We start from the raw sequence: 20,008 nt of genomic DNA on the forward strand, positions 1-20,008 counted from the left end.
GGTTGAAATCAGATCCTAAGGCTCATAACCATGCACCTAAGGTGACTACAAGGTTCTTTTGTCAATTGAAGAGTGGAATTAGAGAGTAAACTTATAAAGAGATTTTTGAGAAATGGTATCATATAATTTAGATTAATATTAGGATTTTGAAGGATTTTCAAAGTTAATGATGTATTCAATGGATTTAGATTTTGAAAAATAAAAATAAGTTTATAAATTTGAAGATTTTTTGAATTTCATAGCATATTTAAGGATGCTAATTTGGCAACTTATTATTGTACTTGTTATAAACGTATGTGAGAAATTTGAGGTCAATTAAATACTTAGATTGAAGAATATGAGAATTTTTGTAGATTATGGTCTTGGATAATTAAAAATTTAGAATCAAGGAGGGATTTTGTGATCTGACAATATCTATTAGTTAGATTTAAGATTTGATTAGTATTATTTTAGAATTTGATTAGATTTTTGTTAAGATTTCATTAGGATTGATCTAAGATTTAAGATTTGATTAGATATTAGAATTTCACTAAGATTTCATTAAGGTTTGACATAAGATTTGGTTAAGATTCATTAGAGTTTTAATTAGGATTTGACCTGATATTTGAATAAAATTAATTTAGAATTTGATTAATATTTGGTTAAGATTTTATTAAGGTTAGTTTAAGATTTAATTAGAATTTAAGATTTGATTAGGATTTTATTAGAGTTTAAATTTATTAGTATTTGATTAGAATTTGATCTTAAATTTGGTTAAAATTTATTAGGATTTCAAAAGAATTTGATTAATATTTTACTTTAAATTTGATTAAGGTTCATTAGGATTTGATTAGGATTTATTTAAGATTTATTTAGAATTTTATTTTAATATTTTTTTAATATTCTTTGTTATTTTATAAGTTTATATTTTTAGTATATTTTAAAGATTATTATTATTTCTTTAAGATTTTATTTTTATATTTTTTTATATTTTTTTAAGATTAATTTAGAGCTTCCTTGTATTTTTTTCTTTTATAACTTCTTTTAAATTTCTTTTAAATTGGTTAAAGTTTAATTATGATTGTTAAAGATTACTTAAAGTTTATTTAAGATTCTATTATATTTAATAGGATTTTATTATTGCATTCCTACTTATCTTCTATAATTTAGTATTTGGTGCATTTTCAAGTAAGAATATATATAATATAACAAGGTGCCTTTACCATGCATTCACTACTACTTCCTAGTGCCATATTAGCCACAATAAACTTGCTTCTTTCTAGATAAGCTCTTTATTTTAAATATTCAATTACTTGAATTTAAAGTTCAAAAGAAGTAAACTTTTCTATTTTTGTACAATAACATTTGGTATTAAATGTTGTTGTTAGAATAGTTTACAATCTACCTTTAATATTTATTATAAATAAAGAATTCACCCTATCTATTGGTACCATCCTAAATTCCAAATAAGTTCATCAATTCTTCTATGATACCATCAAATAATCTCTTTTCCAAACTCCTTTGTTGCTTGTAATATCTTAATTCTTTTGAGTAGTTTGATAGCATACATTGCTTAATATATCCCCTTCTTATGTCATTAGTATTATTGGAAATACCATGCTTATAATATTTTGACTAGGCTATTAATTTTGGGATTCATTGTAAAGATCTTGATTTGTACTAGAATCCAAACTTCTTTGGTACTTGTGTCTACCTAGTAACTTAACATTCTTTGTCAAATTAGCATTGATGTGGATTTGTTTTTGTTTCTAAATAATCCTATCCATTTAGCTTCTTTTAATGTTGTGTCTATGGTAGTGAGTAATAGTTGTTAATATTGGTTTAGGATAGCTATTAGTACCATCCGCACTCTTTGTTTTGCTTTCTTTAGACCACACCATTCCTAAGCTTTTACAAAGCATTAAAAGCTTATATTTTGTTATATGTCTTGATAGACCCATAAGCCTCTTGTATATCATTCAATTATTTTATTTATTTATTTATTTATTTAGAATCTTGTAATAATGGTTGTGAGGTCAAAGTAGTGTCATAGATTGTATCAACCTTATTCTTCACAATAAGATGGAGGGATGGTTGTTAGCTCAGAGAGCAATGATTTCTATATTTTAGCTATCCTATTTTATACTAGTGATCTTTTTTTACTTTGGTATTTCTTAATTGTGCAAAATTCAAGGCTTGAGAGCCATCTTCTTCTCAAGTAGGGTTACATTTGGCTAAAGTAGTGTTGTATTATGATGTCAAGGTTAGAATTATTTAGCTCTAATGCTTTCACAAACCATTTAACTAATAGGGTAATTGTTGCATCAATTAGTTTGATGAAGTTGATTTAGCCTTTGTGAATAGATTGACAATATAAGAACCATGCCACTTTAATACAAGTATGTTGTATTTTTGTATGATAACACAACAATATGGTAGAAAAAAAAATGGATGTTGTTATCGGAGAGCCTAATAAAAAGATGTAATATAGAAATAATAATAAATTATATAAAGATAATATAAGTTTAGTTTTAATATTATTTTTTTGAAAATAAATTTTATATACTTTTTAGAAGTATAAATGAGCCAAATCAAAGTAAATGAAATAAGAAATTAATATAGACATTTAGAAGAAAGTTAACAATAAGTCAAAACAAAACTTATATCAAATTACCAAAAATTGATATCCAATATTGTATTACATGTATTCTTGCTTGAGAATGCACTAAGGACCTAATTGTGGAAGGTGAATAGAAATACAAGAAAAATCCTATCAATTCTAATAAAATCTTAAATATCCTTAAGTAGACCTTAATAATCCTAATTGAGCCTTAATCAATCCAAAATAAATTTAAAAGAATTTATAAAAGAAACACAAAGAAGTTCAAAATTAATCTCAAAAACAAATAACAAGAAATCTTAAAGAAATATTAAAATAAATCTTTAAAGAAAGAAAAATAATCTTAAAGAAATATTATAAATAGAAAATTTTAAAAAAAATAAAGAAGCTTAAAGAAATATTAAAAATAGAAATTACAATATAATCCTAATTGAAATCTTAATTAAATATTAACCAAATTCTATCTCAAATCTTAATGAATTCCTAATAAAATTCTAAATTCAAGACAAATCCTAATCCTAATAAAATTCTAGACTAAATCTTAAGTTGTAACCAAACCGTAGACAAATCCTATATCAAATCAAATAGCAAATTGAAACCTCAAAAACTAATAATCAAACCATTAATATCAACTCAAAATTCTTATATTTTTTTAATATTTTAGTTATAAATAAGTGCAAGAAAGATGAAATTAATTGCACATATCAATTGATAGAAAAGCAAGATAATTTGATTAGGTATTAGACAGCCTGCTACTCCAATCTGAATGTTAAACTTCTAGTGTCAATATCTTCTTTTTAAATTGTTGAATTGCTCTCAAATTTCACCTAAATCTTAAAAATCAAATCTAATATTCATACGAAAAAAATTCTTTTCAATCCAATTGACAAATTACTAAAGATCTTAGAAACGCTTACTAACCTTCAAACTCCAATTTTTGAGGCCTCAACCTACAAAAACCTTTACATACTTTGATCTAACTATTTGATTAACTTCAAAATTTGTACTTACATTAAAAACTAGCACACCAAAATAGTGCCCAAAATTTAATGATATACACATCACAAAACTTAAGAAATCCTCAAATTTGTAAACATATTTTTATTTTTTAAAATCTAAATCAATCAAGAACATCACTAATTTTGAAAATTCTTCAAAAACTCAATATTGATTCAATTGATATAAAACTAATCCTTAAAAATCTTCTCTTAAGTTTTCTTTCATATTCCACTCTTTGATCTATCAAAGAACCTCAAAGTCACCATTGTTGTGATGTAACATAACTAATAGGTGAAAGAAGTGAAGAATCTATTATATTATAAAAGATCTTACTTCAAATATTGTAGCAAATTATCTTAGAAAATAGACAATAGTTCACAAAAAAATAGAATTAAAGATTTAAATGCTACCTTTTCATAAAGCAGGCTTCTATTTACTTTGCAAGGCCATAAATAAGGCAAAAAAAGGTAGATTAGAAAAATAAAGAATATGAGCTACAGAAGAAAAAAGTTAGAAGTTGATTGGAATCAAAATTAACTCAAAAAGATAAAAATTTGGTACGTGAAAAGGATTGGTTATCAACTTGGGTCGAAATCAGACCCCAAGGCACAAAATCGGGCACATATGGCAATTCAAGGATTTTTTTTGTAGATTAAACAATAGGATTTGTAAGTGAACTTAATATGATTTCTTTGAGCATTGATTTTAAAGAAATTGAGTATGTAATAACTTTACAAAAGCTTTGCAAAGTCACAGTTGTTTAGATGATGCTAGAATTTGTGAAATAAAAAGGGTATTACATTTTAGAAAATTTCATGAATTTGGTAGTAGATCTATGGTTCAAAATTTGATTTTTTATGAAAAGAATTATTTGAAGTGTATGTTCTGAGTTTGAACTTGATCAAATAGTTGAATTGAAGGCTATTGAATTTCAAATAGGTTGAGGTCTCAAAAATTGAACTTTGAGAGGTAGTTAGGATTTCTAAGATCTTCAAAAATCTAGTAGTTGGATTGGAGTAAAATTTATATTTAAAGATAAAAGACTTGATTTTCTACACACATGTGATATTTGAGAACAATTGAATGGTTTGATAAGGAGATATTGATACTAGAAGTTCAATATTTAGATTAGAATAGGAGGCTGGCCAACACCTAAGTAGAATTTAAGATTTTTCTTCTATTTGATAAGTATAGTTATCTTAAAATTTTGTGTGCTTGTTGCCAACTTTATTATTAAAAAGAATGTAAATTTTTAAACAAGATCAATGGTTCAATTCATAGATATTAAGGTTCTAAACTACATTAGGATTAGATTGAATAGGGTTAGAATTTGGTTTAAGATCTAGGGTTTGATGTAGGGTTTGGTTTAGGTTTTAGGATTTTTCTAGGATTTGATTTAGGATTTAAGATTTGTCTAAGGTTTGATTTAGGATTTGATTTAGGATTTAAGATTTGATTTAGGATTTGATTTAAGATTTAGGATTTGTCTAAGGTTTGATTTAGGATTTGGTTTAGGATTTAAGATTTTTCTAGGATTTGACTTAAGATTTAGTTTAAGATATAGGATTTATCTAGGATTTGATTTCAAATTTGGTTTAGAATTTAAGATTTGATCTAGGATTTGATTTAGGATTTAGGTTTTGTCTAAGGTTTGATTTAGGGTTTGATTGAGGATATAAGATTTCATCTAGAATTTAGTTTAGGATTTAGGATTTATCTAATGTTTGATTTAGGATTTGGTTTAGGATCTAAGATTTCATCTAGGATTTGGTTTAGGATTTAGGATTTATCTAAAGTTTGATTTAGGATTTGGTTTTGGATCTAGGATTTATTCTAAGATTCAGTTCAAGATTTAAGATTTATTTAGGATTTAATTTAGGATTTAGGATTTGTCTAAGATTCAATTTAAGATTTGATTTAGGGTCTAGGATTTGATCTAAGATTTGATCTAAAGTTTAGTTTAGGAATTAAGATTTGATTAGGATTAGATTGAAGTCCATTAGGATTTAACTAGAATTAAATTAGAACTTAGTTGACAATTATTTAAGACATATTTGTGATTATTTTAATATTTTTAGGACTTCTTAAAGATTCTTTTAAGATTTATTATAGATTTTCTTTCAATTCTTTTAAGATTTCTTATTGTTTCTTTTGTAATTTCTTTAATATTATATAATACAACATTGTATGTATGTGGTTTTGTGCTTTTGGATGTGATTTCAATCTAGGTTGACACCTGTCCTCTCTAGGTTTCAATTCTTAGCTTCTTTAGATAAATTTTACTAAAATCTATTCTTAATTTCCTTCTACACATGCCTACATTATTAAATTTTCTAATCTACTTTTTTTCTTTATTTATGGCCCTATAAAATAAGTATAAGCCTATTTTATAAAAAAGTAGCATTAACACCTTTTAATTTTCTTATATTTTTGACTATTATCTATATTTTTAAGATAATTTGCCATAATATTTTAAAATAAGATCTTCTATAATATAATACTTTTTCTCTCTTTCATTTATTAACCATGTTACATCATGACATTAAGGAAGATTGGTTGTTAACTTGGATTGAATTTAGACCCTAAGGCATAAAATTGCTCACCTATAGCAATTCTGGGATTTTTTTGCAAATCAAAGAATGAAATTTGAAAGAAGACTTCATATGATAGTTTATTAAGAGCAATCTGGATCATAATCTATTGTTTTTGTAGCATAGATAGTTCAATTTTTTAAGTGAATTTATTTCTAGTCTCTTTGGTTATTATTGCATTTAGTACTTCTATCACAATGATAAATAAACATAAGGCCAATAAGCAACCTTGTTATACCTCATTTTTTATCACAAAAGATTTTTATAATATTCTATTTATCTTAATTTATATCCTTGAATCTATAAATATTATTTTAATCAAATGAAATCTTAAATAAATCTTAAATAAATCTTAAATAAATCTTAAATAAATCTTAAATAAATTCTATATACAATTTAGGATATTTGCCATAGAACTCAAAAAGTCCTTAAATATTTACCATAGAACTCAAAAAGTCCTTAAATATATAAATACAATTTTATTTCTCAAAATCTAAACTAGCCAAGAATATTACTAACTTTGAAAATTTCTTCAAAATTCAATATTAACTTGATTGATATAAAACCAATGTCCAAAAATCTCTTTACAAGTCTGCTCTCAAATTCCACTCTTTGATCTATCAGAGGAGCCCAAAGTCACTATAGGTGTACAATTTTGCACCTCATGGTTTGATTTTGACCCAGATTAACAACCAATCCTCTTTGGGTATCAATTTTTGGCTTCTTGAGATAAATTTTGCTAAAATCTACTCATAATTCTTTTCTACACATGCCTATATTATTTAATTTATCAATCTACTTTATTTGCCTTATTTATGGCTCTATAAAATAAGTATAAGCATATTTTATAAAAAAGAAATAATAGAATCCTTTAAATTTATTATCTTTTTGACTATTACCTATTTTATTAGACAATTTGTTATAATATTTTAAAATAAGATCTTCTATAATATAACTTTTTCTTCTCTCTTTTATTTACTAGCTGTATTACATCACAACAACACTTTGGTGACTTCTTCAAGAGATAGAAACCTTATGAATTCATCTATTATTGTTGCCTCCACTTTGCCCAAAATATTGTTTATTTCTTATTAGTTGATCTCATTCATGATTACTTTAGCTAGTTATATGCAATATAAATGTTCATAGAATTCTTTTTAGATGCTAGCTATGTTATTTGGCTACTAGTGGATTTATTTATTGTTGTATGTAAGTTCAATAATGAAAGATGCCATTCAACTTTATTTGTTGACTTAAAAAAAATCTCACATGCAACAATCTTTGATAATTGCTTACATTCCTTTGAATCCTACTAAAGTGCAATTACAATCTTTGATAATTGCTTACATAGCTACTCTTCTTTTTTCTTTTGCTCCACGTCTTTATTGATATAAAAGATGTAATAAAACTTGACACACTAATAAAGCTTTTTGAAGAATAGCAGCTATATGTGCAATTGTCATATTCTTTATATTTGAGTTTAAATTATTTTGTTAATTAAGTACTAGATATTCATGATATATACCAACTTTCGTTGCATTGTTGATAGATCAAGATTTGTTTCTACATTGCCAAGTGGTCCAAAAAAGAGATTTCATCCAAAAAAGAGCCATCTTTTATCTTATTATTCTAGCTATAGTGAATGGTATTTATGGCTAGATAATCATCTTTAATTTACAACAAATTTTTTAGCAGAACAAAGGTTGTATGTTTATCTTTTATAATGATTGTTCCTTACACATTTGACTTATCATACTTTTTTTCTACACTATCCCAATTGCCAATTATAATCTAATGGTAGTTCATAGATAAACATTTTAGAAGTTCATTCTGTAATTTGTATCTTTTTCATGTAATGCGTAGTGCATAAACATTCAATACTACTAGATGTATTTTTACATTTCTTTTGATCCGGACCCATTGTGCTCGGCTAGACCTTAAGAATCCATCAGACTAGATTAAACTTGTCATGTAAGAGATAATCTACATGCACAGTCCTCTACTACCAACCCAAATGCTATGAGGCATGTAATTATATGCTACAATTGTCTCTTGTCTAAAAAAGTTGGCCTTGACTCAAATTGTATTTTTTAATTGTCAATAATTTAATACTATATAATTTATATACTTGTATGCAAAGAAAATCTATGTTTTGGAGATATTTTTAAAAATAATTTTAAATAATTTTAACTTTTATAAGATCGTTTAATCCTTATAAGTTCTAAGTTAGAATTTCAATTTTCATTGCATAAAAGAAGAGGTAGAAGGAATTTAACCTTAAGAGTTGTTTCCTTCATTTTTTTAAGGAATCAAGCATATTCATATTATTGTCTAAGTCAAATAGAATAACATCACCTTGAAATTTTTATTTGTTGATTTCTTTATATTATTGAATTTTTTGACATTTTGTTTTAGGCAGTAGAATTTAAGAGGTCGTTTGCGATTCTTTGATCTCTAAATCATTCATTAAACAAGGATGCTAAATATGATAAGATTTTATTATTACTTCTTTTTGTTGTTTTGATTAATGTGCTTGGAAATCGAAAGGTCCCATTGGATCTACCTTCATTGCTTCTTTATTGTGCAAAATGTAAAGATCTCCTTGATAGTCGACATTCATTGATTCCTTCTATTCTTGAAAGAATTTACTATTTATGGAATACTATGCTGATTATTCAACTTTAATGATGGTGATCCATTCTTGAATGCTATTCTTTTTGTACCAAAGATTGTTATATATTTCTTAATTAGGTATGAAGTTGACAAGCAATACCTACATTTGATGAGGAGGTGATTATAGTCTACTTAGATATGCATTGTTTTTTCCATTATTGGATTTATAATCCTGATTGTGAGATAATATGGATTGTCATTGATTAAAACTACACAAAATTTCTAATCTACTTCATTCATATTCTTTCTATTCCACCCTAGCAGTATACTAAGACTTTGTGCTAAGCCTTGAGTATTCCTAACATCTCATTGAGTATTACTTTAAGTGTCACTGAGATCAATATTTTCATGCCAACTGGTCTGCTTGAATTGAGCTCTGCCATCCATGATCAGATGATGGAGGTTTTCTATTTTGATATGTGGAGGGTTTATATCATGATCCTTTAGGGTGTAGCTTTGTCTTTGTATATTAATTAAAAAAAATCATGTAAAAGTCATGCCCAAGTTGTATTTCATCTTGTACTTCTGACTTCAATTGCTCAAGCTAACTTTGCACTTGTTTCAATGACAATCTCTTACCAACAAAATAGGTAATAATTATACATTGTTGCAAATAGTCTATTTTTTTTAATTTTATCTTCATTTAATCAGACCTCAATAACTTTGGTGTTTAACAAGAAGCCAGTACAACTGCATGTTAAGTCTTCAAGAAGTTTTTTACTAATTGAAGTACAAGTTGGGTTGATGGCCACATATTTACTTAAATTGGTTGTGGCTACAATTAGCTCTAAATCAACTTGGTCTTCATTCTTTGCTTATTCTATCGTGTAACTAATCTCCAACACTATAGGTACTATCGGCACATGTACTAATCATCACCTAAGTACATCCGCCTATAATGCCATAATCATTTTGATTCCCTATCATTTATATTATGAGATATGAAAATACTTGAATAATTTTAAAATAATAATTCTACTTTGCAAAACAATTCTATCATAGTAATACTTTTTTGCTAATGATGTGATAAGGATCAATCAAGTTAATAACTCTACCACTATTTTTGCAATTGAACTTTTATTGATCAATAGAAAAAATGTGTATTCTTTATACTATTCTTGGCACTTCCATGTACTATGCAACAAAGCTCTTTAGAATGGTATTGTTTTTGTAGTCTTGAATTTTTTTCACAGTGAATTTTTTTTTCTTTTTTTTTCTTTTCTTTTCTATTGCATATATTTTGTAATAAAAGAGCTTGCTTATGACTTTATTCTTGTGATTTATTTTGATATTTTTGATGGCTTCTAAAGTAAAAAATCTCATTAAAATGTAGGCGACTTTGCAACAATATTGTTGCTTGTAGGAGTATTGGAGCTGAAAGAGTAGAAGATAATGTTTCAAGTTGTGAAGTATTCATGGATGCCCTTTGTGTAGGCTCTGCAGAGCCTTACTTCTGAATACCTCTTTTAATATTCTCAAGTTACATGTTTACTTGGCAGCTTTGTTGAAGCCTTTAATATGGGCAATATTACCTACTAAAGTCAAAAGTTTAGAATTAAACTTATTAATTTGTTACATGTTAATCCATAAGTACTATTTGCTATTATTAATTACATGTAGTTAGAAAATCGAACAGGGCCGCTTCCACCCTATTAAATCAAAATTGAGATGTCAGATGGATGTACATTAATTAAACCTCATTTGGCAAGCCCTATGATCTCATATAAGGTAGTTGACTTATTTCTAATAATTTAAGCATTTTAGCATATCTGCTGTAAGTATGTATATATATATATATATATATATATATAAACATGCATATATAGGGAAATAGAAATCAAATTAATTTTCAGTATTTTTATATAATTTTGTTCAAAAATAAAATTTATAAAAGTATTTTAACTAAGGATTCTCTTCAACCCAAATCAAACATACATGTCAAACTAATTCCAATGAGTGATTTGTTGCAAAATTGAAAATGCTTGATTCTAGTCAATTTTTTTGAGCTGGTATGAAATACTTGATTTTTTATCCAATGGCATCATGAATTGTAATTTCTTATCCAATAGTGCTATAGAATTGAAGCAAAATACAAATTAAGTAATATGAAATCAAAAGGTGTTAGAATTGATTAGTATTATCATATCAAGTTGATTGAAAATATACCACTCTATAGGCAAAAAATAAAAAGATGGTCAAGAATGGATTGACTACCTTATTTAAAAAAAAAAAATGGCACATATATATATATATATATATATATATGATATTAAAGTTAAAAGTTGTATAATTATTGAAACATAGAAAGGTTCTATTAGCATCTATGTGAATCTCTTGCATTAGTTTATTTTGCAATATTTATCATTCTTTTATTCTCTTGTTATAACAACTTGATAGAATTCATTTCATATAATAAATAAATAAATATTATTAGAAAAAAATGTATAATATACAAGAATATGATTATAACTCATTAAAAAATTTAAAATATTGGCTAACTTATAAGACCAAATTTGTAAACATTTAATTTTTTTATTTCATCCATGTTGTCTATTTTAGTGGTTTACTTCCATTCACAAGGTTGGATGTTCTTTTGGAATAATTCACATAATAGTTTTTTTTGTATTCTTAGGTGATAGTTCCTTAATTATGTTATTTTATAGAATGTATATTTATTGAATATATGTGTTCATACATTATGTCAAATTATAATTCTTAATTTTTTGTAACTTAGAATGTTACTTTGGAGGAGAATTTATGAAGTTGGTATAGTTTATTAATTAGCCATAAAAATAAATAAATAAATAAATGAAACATGCCTACTAAAAAATAGTTGCATATATTTTTTAATTTTTTAAATGTATTTTCTTCTTTTTATAATTAAAATTATTATATTATAGTTACATAAATTTTTTGAGTTTTTTTTAGTATTTAAAAAATATCATATTTTTGGATGTATTATGGTAAATATATGTTTTTTTGATTTTTTAATAGAAATTTTAATATATTTATTTTACTGATATATTTTATTTTTATGTTTTTTATATTATTTATATTATTCTTAGATTTTTATTTTATTATTTTTTTTCTTGATTTATATTATTGATATTGTGAAGCATATTATTTCTTATAAATAGTTTTATACTACTTTTGATATTTTTTTCTTGAAGATCTCTTTGTTCTTCTTATTTTTTTTCTTTATCAACAATTAATTTTAATTTTTTCTTTTATCAACCTTTATTAGGGCACTACACCTATGTAAATAACATTAGCAATTGGGAAGACTTAAAATGCAAAAGTAGCTTAATTTTGATAATATTAATAATAGAAGTTGCATCAAGACATATACTTTAAAGATAGAAATTTCTTAGTTACAAATATATTTTTTAAAACTTAAAAATATTTTATTTTGCTAAAATAAAATAATTTAGTTTTACGATTTATTGATTTTGTCTTAATTTTGCTTATTATTCTTAAAGATTCTATTTTTATATATTTTATCAACTTACTTTTGAGATAATTTGGAAAAAAATACTTTATTATATGCTTCAATTTTTATTTTAGACAAAGGTATTTATAGCTATTTTATAAAATATATATATATATATATATATAAATTAATATTTTAAAATGTATTATTATGATTAATTAATGACTAAAAAGTTTGTAATGCAATGAATCAATTCTATTTAATTATTTTATAGATGTTATTTTTAAAATGTGGTAATTAAATTATATTTATTATTATAATTTTATTTTATTTTATTTTATTTTATAAAATTATAAATATAGATTTAGGAAGTTGCTAAAGCTACACCTCCATATTATTAAAGCTACACCCCAAGTGAGTACATTCCCTCTCTTCTATCAACTCTCACTCTCAAAGCACTCTCTCCCACCACTATCTTCTCTTATCACTCACCCCTCAATGCTGCTCTCTTCTTAAGTCTACTCTAGCTCTTCCTTGTTGATCTTTACTCATGTCTAATTATGCTCTCTTATGTTATTCTCTACTTCTGTATATACTTCCAATGCTTCCTCTTCCCAAATATGAGTTGGTATTCAAACTGACCTTCTCCAAAATCATTCAAAAAGGAATTATAAAGTGTAATCCCAAAAGGAATTCCAATGCAAGCAATAACAATACATTTTCAGGGTGTAGCTTTAATAGTGTGGAGGTATAGCTTTAAGAATATGGAAGTGTGGTTTTAGCAATTTCCTAGATTTATTGTCTAAGAACTTGAATCCAATTAGAATTTTTGTAGAATTCATGTCTTTTATATGCACAAATTCAATGTAAGCATATTTAGTTTCATGTTATATTTTATATTGTATTGTCTTTTTTAATTAGTTTTTGATTTTTTTAAAAAATCCCTATTATTTTTTAATTTCTGATGCTATGTATAATTGTAGACAATATTTACATTTTATAGACAAGAAGTTGAAATCCATTTAGATTTTTTAAAATCTAATAATTATATTAATAGATCATGGAGAGAGTTTTTATTCTTTTCTTGATCTTACTACCAAACTTATTTTAGATCTAGATTTTTTACATTCTTTATTTTATCTCTTGATAATTTTTATAGTATTATGACTTTAAGATTTTGAAGTATTTAAGAAGTCGTTATAACTAAAAATCTACTCTAAAAGATCACAATTTAAAATCCTTATCGAGATTCCTTGGTTGATGAAAAAACCTCACACTTAGATGCCTTGGCCTTTGCATATAGTATAAAATAAGAAGAGGTTGTGAAATAAACCAAATCATTTTTTTTATTACAAGTCTATTTATATCAACTCCTATCTTAATTCTAAAAATCATAAGAAGCATAAAAAGATTTTAAAAATTAATTTTTAATGGCTGTATGTAGAAATTTTGATACACCTAATAATATTGCTCATGATGAGAAAGTAAAAAAAATCATTTTTTCTTATCTTTTCCTTTCATAACCTTAAGACTAATATCTCCAAATATAAATCCACTTCCATGAGGCTTCTCAATTTTGATCAATCCAAGAATTTGAAAATTGTAGCCTCTCACTTCATCTTCTAAACATAAATACCCTCATAATAATACTAATAATAAATAATCCATGTGAAAAATTGAACTTAAATTTATATTTAGGTTGTTGTAAAAGGACAAATTACAGAACCAATCTTACACGACACATATTACAACCATCAACTTCAACTCTATAATCAAATACCATTTCAAAGATAATTATTCAGAAGACTTTTTTTAATATGAAGTGTCTTCACTTAAACTCACCTGTACACTTTGTATTTATATAGATGAACATCGCCTAAAAATATCCACCCACCCTCTTCAGCTTCCAATCGAAGGGTAGTTTCTCTATCTAGATGGAGTAAAACATTATGGTTATTAATAGTAAAAATGTTCCTGTATAAATTCCCAAGTACTGCATCACTTGTGAGACCCAGCCTTAGAGGGCAGGGATCTGACAAGGGCATTATGGATGCCCTTACCCTTCATACCTGCATCTACTGAACCTCTAAATCAGGTAATATGACAGGCTAGAGTAGAGAGACAGAGAGAGCAGATATCCTGACTCTTAATCCCGAGAGACATGAGATTTTCTCCACCTCTCAAATTCCAAGGTACAATGTGTGTTGTGACGCTGTGGAAATGAGTGCTGCGAAGCACCCACGACGCACCCAGATCTCACAGAATCAATATGACAAGTGGATCCTGCTAAACGCCAACTTGAGCAACCAGAATGGTCCCCTAACTCCCATCGCAACGCTAATACGACAGCTTGCCCGTTTTGTCTGAATCGAGCTTCAACTACACCAGAACTCTTATGCTCCGAATGAGTGGACGAATGGCAACTGATTCTAACTAGTCACAGCCCGGGTGACCGCTTAAGAGACGAGACGTGGACCATAACAATAGCTCCCCACTCGACAGGTTTCCTGATCTGCCAAGCCAATCCAAAGCACCACGCGTCCAGGAAAATTCCGTGAACAGGGGGTACGGAGGGGATGGACGGAGTGATCCAGTGCCAGCGGCATTCCTATTTCAAGCCACAAGGGATGACTGCGACGAGATTCCAGTGGCGTCTGTAAAATATTTACTTTCTTACAGTAACTGCACAGTCGGTTACTTCGGAATGAACTTTGTTGTCAGTAGGTGGTGTGCATGCAGCCTGAAGAAATCTACAAAAAATCATGCGACAGTCCGTGTGCACACATTCCATGTTCATCCTCAGCCAAGGTTCACGGGAATCGGAATATTGTTACATGATCCGTTACAGTTTGAACTTTGCGATGAGCTTGATAACTGAATCCTGGTGCCGTAAAAGAGATTCTCCTCAGGAAAAGATTATTGCACATGCTTCACCATAGCTTTACAGTGGCACAAAGCTATACGTGGGTCACACAGCACTTTGCCAGGACACGATTCATTGGCAGAGTGCTACCAGACATTTAACATATTTTAATCCCTGCTACTTTCTAGGATGATTTTATCGTTCTTCAACTGAAAACGCCACAGGCATGGTACGACAGCTTGTAAGGTGTCTTTATGACATAATCGAAAATACAAAGTCAGCATGTGACATGAGACAACAATTTGTGTATCGATCGAGAGATTCTGTAGTCCATTTCCGTGAAAGTGATGAAAACGCTGACAAACGGCTTTGAGCCTTTTCTTCTGCGAACTGCGAGGGATATCAGTAGACAAGTCAGCTAGAGCAATATCTGACACACTTGCACATTCCCACTACACGATAAGCTAGGTCATCAGAAAAGACTACCCGTAGCAACTGTGGCAGAATAAGCGCGATCCCTTATGAGCAACGGAATGAAGTTTCAATACATCAATGAATTAGCACATCTGTGATAACATTCACATACCATTATAACCACTGTTGAACAATTCACAAATCTGTTACTACTCCTGCAAATGACACCGAATACACAGATATCAGACGCTACAACACCGAGAGTAAATCAAACAAAAAAAATCTTTCCAGATCGATGCTGTACATCTCAAGAGAAAGCTGACAGTAAATTATGCAAAAAAGAAAAATGCTTTGAAAGACGTCGAAGTGAAACTCGACATCAGTGTTACAGAAAGACTTGTCAACATGCAATTGTCCAAAATGCCCTTGTTTACAACATAATGATGTACAATGTATCAGCGATGCTAAATCGAGAACTAATACTTCCTCTTTCATAAACGCACATCCAGTTCCACCACTGACTCCAGCTACTCATACTTCCTACTTACTGCAAGACTGCAGCAAATGCCAATCCATCACTAAAGACAGCATGCACTTTGCCTTCCAGTAAACCTAACGAAGGATGAACTAAACCTATATTGTTGTAATGTTGAGAGTCGAGCGGATGACCTAGCAACATAACACAAGTCCTTCTGCCTATCCAAAAAGGCCCACAAATGCCCGACTTCCTTTTTCCGAATCTTGGGAGGCTTATACGAGCGCCCCACGTTAAAAGGTGATCCTAAAAAAATGTTGAATGCAGGGTCCGGCTTCGTGAGCAGAAATCAGCTTCAAAAGTAGTTGAATCCATCTGATGCTTCCAAAAATAGCGACAATCCCCCTCGCCCATGAGATACTACCGAACTTTCGAAACCATTAGACCCATAGTAAGCTTTACTGCAACCAAAAAGACATCAAGTTCAGAGCACAATACCACCATCAACAGCAACCAAAAACAAATGCTCATACCAATAACTCTTGGAGCAACTCTCAAAGACGTCACACAACCTGCCCAATCCAGATTCAAGACCTGCACACTGTTCATGCATTCAGACCCATGCGACCTCGCATCAAACTCCAAATCTCCTCCAACTCCCACTCTCCCAACACCACACTCATCCTCCATCTCCCGACCTCCCAACCTCACTTCCCCAGCGCTCCCACTCCCGCTGCTCACCATCACTGACACTGCGCTCGCGCTCGTCTCCTTCTTCAGCTTTATCCCCTTTATCGACATCTTCTTCGAACTCCGCTTCTTGCTGTACGCTCCTCTCACCAGAGCCAGAGGCGTCACCGCCGCCCCTCGCCCCAGCGTCGTCGCCTCCTGGAACGTGTGGAACACCACCGCGCTCCCGCTCGCCAGCTCCTGCCGGCTGCTCCCGTTGCACACGTACCCGCGAGGGCACGCCGACGCACCCCACGACTCCGACTCCGACCCCGCCTGCCCCCTCGCCAGCCCGCTCACGTCCACGCTCATCGCGAACGCCGCGGGCTTGAACACTCCCACCACCCTCTCCACCAGCGCCCCAAGCTCCACCTGTCCTCCCCTGTACCCCATCGCCTCGAAGCTCGCGTAGCTGAACCCCTCCTCCGGCGTCACGTGGATCGTCGAGTGCGCCGCTCCCTCGATCCCGTTCATCGAGTACCCGCACGGCTCGAACGCGAAGTCGCAGATCCGCGACTCCGGCAGCAGGCTCTGGATGTTCGCGCCTGCCGTCATCTCCTCCCCGCTCTCCCGCCCCGCTCCCTTCCAGAACTGCCCCGCCGACCGCCTGCCCAGCTTCGTCATGCACATCTCCACCGTATACACGCACTCCTCCTCCTCCTCCTCCTTCCCCGCGCCCCCACTCGCGTCTGCATTCTGCTCGCACGCCGTGTAGATGTGCCAATTCGGGAACTTGCCCCGGTTCCCCATCACGTACGCTCTGCCACCGCTCCCAATCCCCCCGAAGTACTTCTCCAGGTATCCCACCTCCTCCGAGAAGCTCCCGTGCGGATACGGCTGCACCGCCGGAAACATGAACGTCCCGCGCGTGTACTTCACTCGCCTCACCTTCATCGCCAGCCGCGCCACCACCTCCAGCAGCACCGGCACGATGCACAGCAGCTTCGTGGTGCCGCACGTCTTGATGATGATGCGCTGCGGATACACGAACAGGCTCGATTCCGACAGCACGTACGAGTCCACCTCGGCATTGCTCAGCTGCGCCACGATCGTACACTCCGCCACACACAGCATGCTATCCAATTCCGACCTCGTCAAGTCTCTCAGCCCGCGCCCATTGGGGTCCCTGAACACAGGTGCGGGCTGGAACTCGATCTCCAGGCGCTTCTCGAACCCTTCGAACCCCGGGCTGGTCCCCAAGGCGCCACATACCGGCGCCACCTCCGACACACACGCCGTGGCTCCCATATTTGATAGCCGGTTTTGTACACGAGTTTAGTTCTACAATATCTCCCTGCAGAGTGTATCTTCAGCGCAGGGAGGACAGTCTACTCGAGCGGGAACGGGCCAAAGCTGGTCTGTATTTTAGTCAGCGTCGCTCAGACAATTTCACAATACAAATAACCTATTGAAGACGGCGTAATTTTGCAGTAGGTAATATCAGGAAGGCTTCCGCATACACTGCACATTGCGAGGTACAGAGGGGTCCAAATTTAGGTCCACAAAATCTCGATTTGCAAGCTGAAAAGAGTATCGCCGCAATAGGAAATTGAAGCCTTCAGATAGCCCGCATCGACAGAGTGACGAGCATCTGCAATCGTATGCAGTGGTTTAGGAAATCTTACGTTGGAGTACACAGCACTACGGTACTTCTTGCTACCACCGTGGGGGCGCACGTCTTCAATCACGTAGCCGAGAGGACTCTCGTATTGAACAAAATTGACGCAGGACTTTTTACCAGTGCTGGCTCCCATTGTCACATGCAGAGACTCTGCAACAATCACAGGCGATCATGAACCTGGTTCAGTGAAGCTCAAACACAAGCTCAATCCAATATTCACACAAAACCCAAGCCAAGTGTTCACGCGACAAGCAGCAAAAAATAAAAAATGAATATAAAAATAAAACGCAATCCTCGTCGTCGCTCACAATCAGCTAATGCGCCAAGAAGCAACAACCCAGGCACATCATATACTCTCGGTTACACCTCCCAATACTTACACAGACTTCGTCGTGGTGACTGATTGATTACACCTGCGATGAAAGCACGCCAGGATGCACCCCACCCCACTCCTTTCCCCACAACTCACACGGTGTGGTGTTCCTTGGCGAGGATAGACAACGTCGCACCCAGCGAGCAATCAGCCACCCGACATTAACACGACCCAGGGTAGGGAGCAGTCCTGAGCTAACTGTAAAACAGCGATACCTGGTACAATTTAAACGACACCCCGATTCCTTGATCAACACTACAACCCACAAGTGCTGCCAGAGGCAGCAAATCACTTAGGCTTGCGTGGACTGAGGAGGCACTAGCGATGGAAGAAGGAACTGGAGACGAGACTGGGAGAGAGCCCTTGTGGGCACATGAGAAAGAGATTGCAAACGCGAAGGGAGGAAACGAGGATACACACACTCTCTCTCACACACTCACACTCACAGAAGTGGGGAGGAGGGCAGGGAGGGAGAGCGACAGTGATACATTCACAGCTTGAGGATTTTGAAGGTTACAGGCGAAGAGGTTATATAGCCATTGCTTTCCTTCACGAGGGAGTGAGAGCTTGAACCCTACAAGCGCATGAGGTTGCCGTAGCTGTCGGTCCTACCTCACCACCTAGCTGCGATTCCTCCTCTCGGGCCATCTAACCAACCATTACCCGCTAGTGGCGAAAGGAAGGGGGGAATCTTCATGGCCCTGAATGTGGTCCTGGCACTGAAACCAGGGACCATTTCCCACACCCGCTCCTCCATTCTCTCATCCCTTGTGCGTATTACTCCATCTCTAGGGCCTGTGTTTCTCATGCAAGCCACCCCATTGAATGGCTGGTACTGCCAAAGTTACCGCTCCAAAAGAATCAAAACAAAAGAGCCCTGTAACTTGCCTTTTTCACCACAATCTTCTCCCAAGGTGAGACTTTGCTGTAAGGGTTATAGTGGATGGGCTGTGACTGAGACCTTGATGTTTTTTTTTTATTTGTTTATTTTTATTTTATTATTCCATCTTTGATGTATTCTATCCTTTGATGCTAAGCTTTTAGCAAATGATTAGAAACTGAAATTCTAACTGGTGAGGTATACCTGCTGTTCATCCGTGAGAGGGCATCCAATCCAGATACCTCCAGAATAATGACAAATCTATGTATCTGATGCTGCCATTTTTTTTTTCTTTTCTTTTTTTAGTTGTATAAATACTGGGGTTATGAGATGAAAAGAGGTCCAGGTACATAGAACATGC

The 20,008-nt window shown here is 32.3% G+C and overlaps 1 protein-coding gene across 1 annotated transcript; it reads right to left on the minus strand.

The window, feature by feature from the left end:
- Nucleotides 1-15,898: 15,898 nt before the first annotated feature.
- Nucleotides 15,899-19,431, minus strand: LOC112292822 (S-adenosylmethionine decarboxylase proenzyme). The gene is made up of 4 exons (XM_024541667.3): nt 18,775-19,431; nt 18,399-18,544; nt 16,786-18,234; nt 15,899-16,505 (listed from the first exon to the last, which is right to left on the minus strand). The coding sequence occupies exons 3-4, from the start codon at nt 18,019-18,021 to the stop codon at nt 16,503-16,505; spliced, it is 1,239 nt and encodes a 412-aa protein (XP_024397435.1). The 5' UTR covers nt 18,022-18,234; nt 18,399-18,544; nt 18,775-19,431; the 3' UTR covers nt 15,899-16,502.
- Nucleotides 19,432-20,008: the final 577 nt, after the last annotated feature.

Source organism: Physcomitrium patens, chromosome 15, assembly GCF_059467195.1.
Source record: "Physcomitrium patens ecotype Gransden chromosome 15, ASM5946719v1, whole genome shotgun sequence".
In the NCBI taxonomy this organism is placed as follows: domain Eukaryota; kingdom Viridiplantae; phylum Streptophyta; class Bryopsida; order Funariales; family Funariaceae; genus Physcomitrium; species Physcomitrium patens.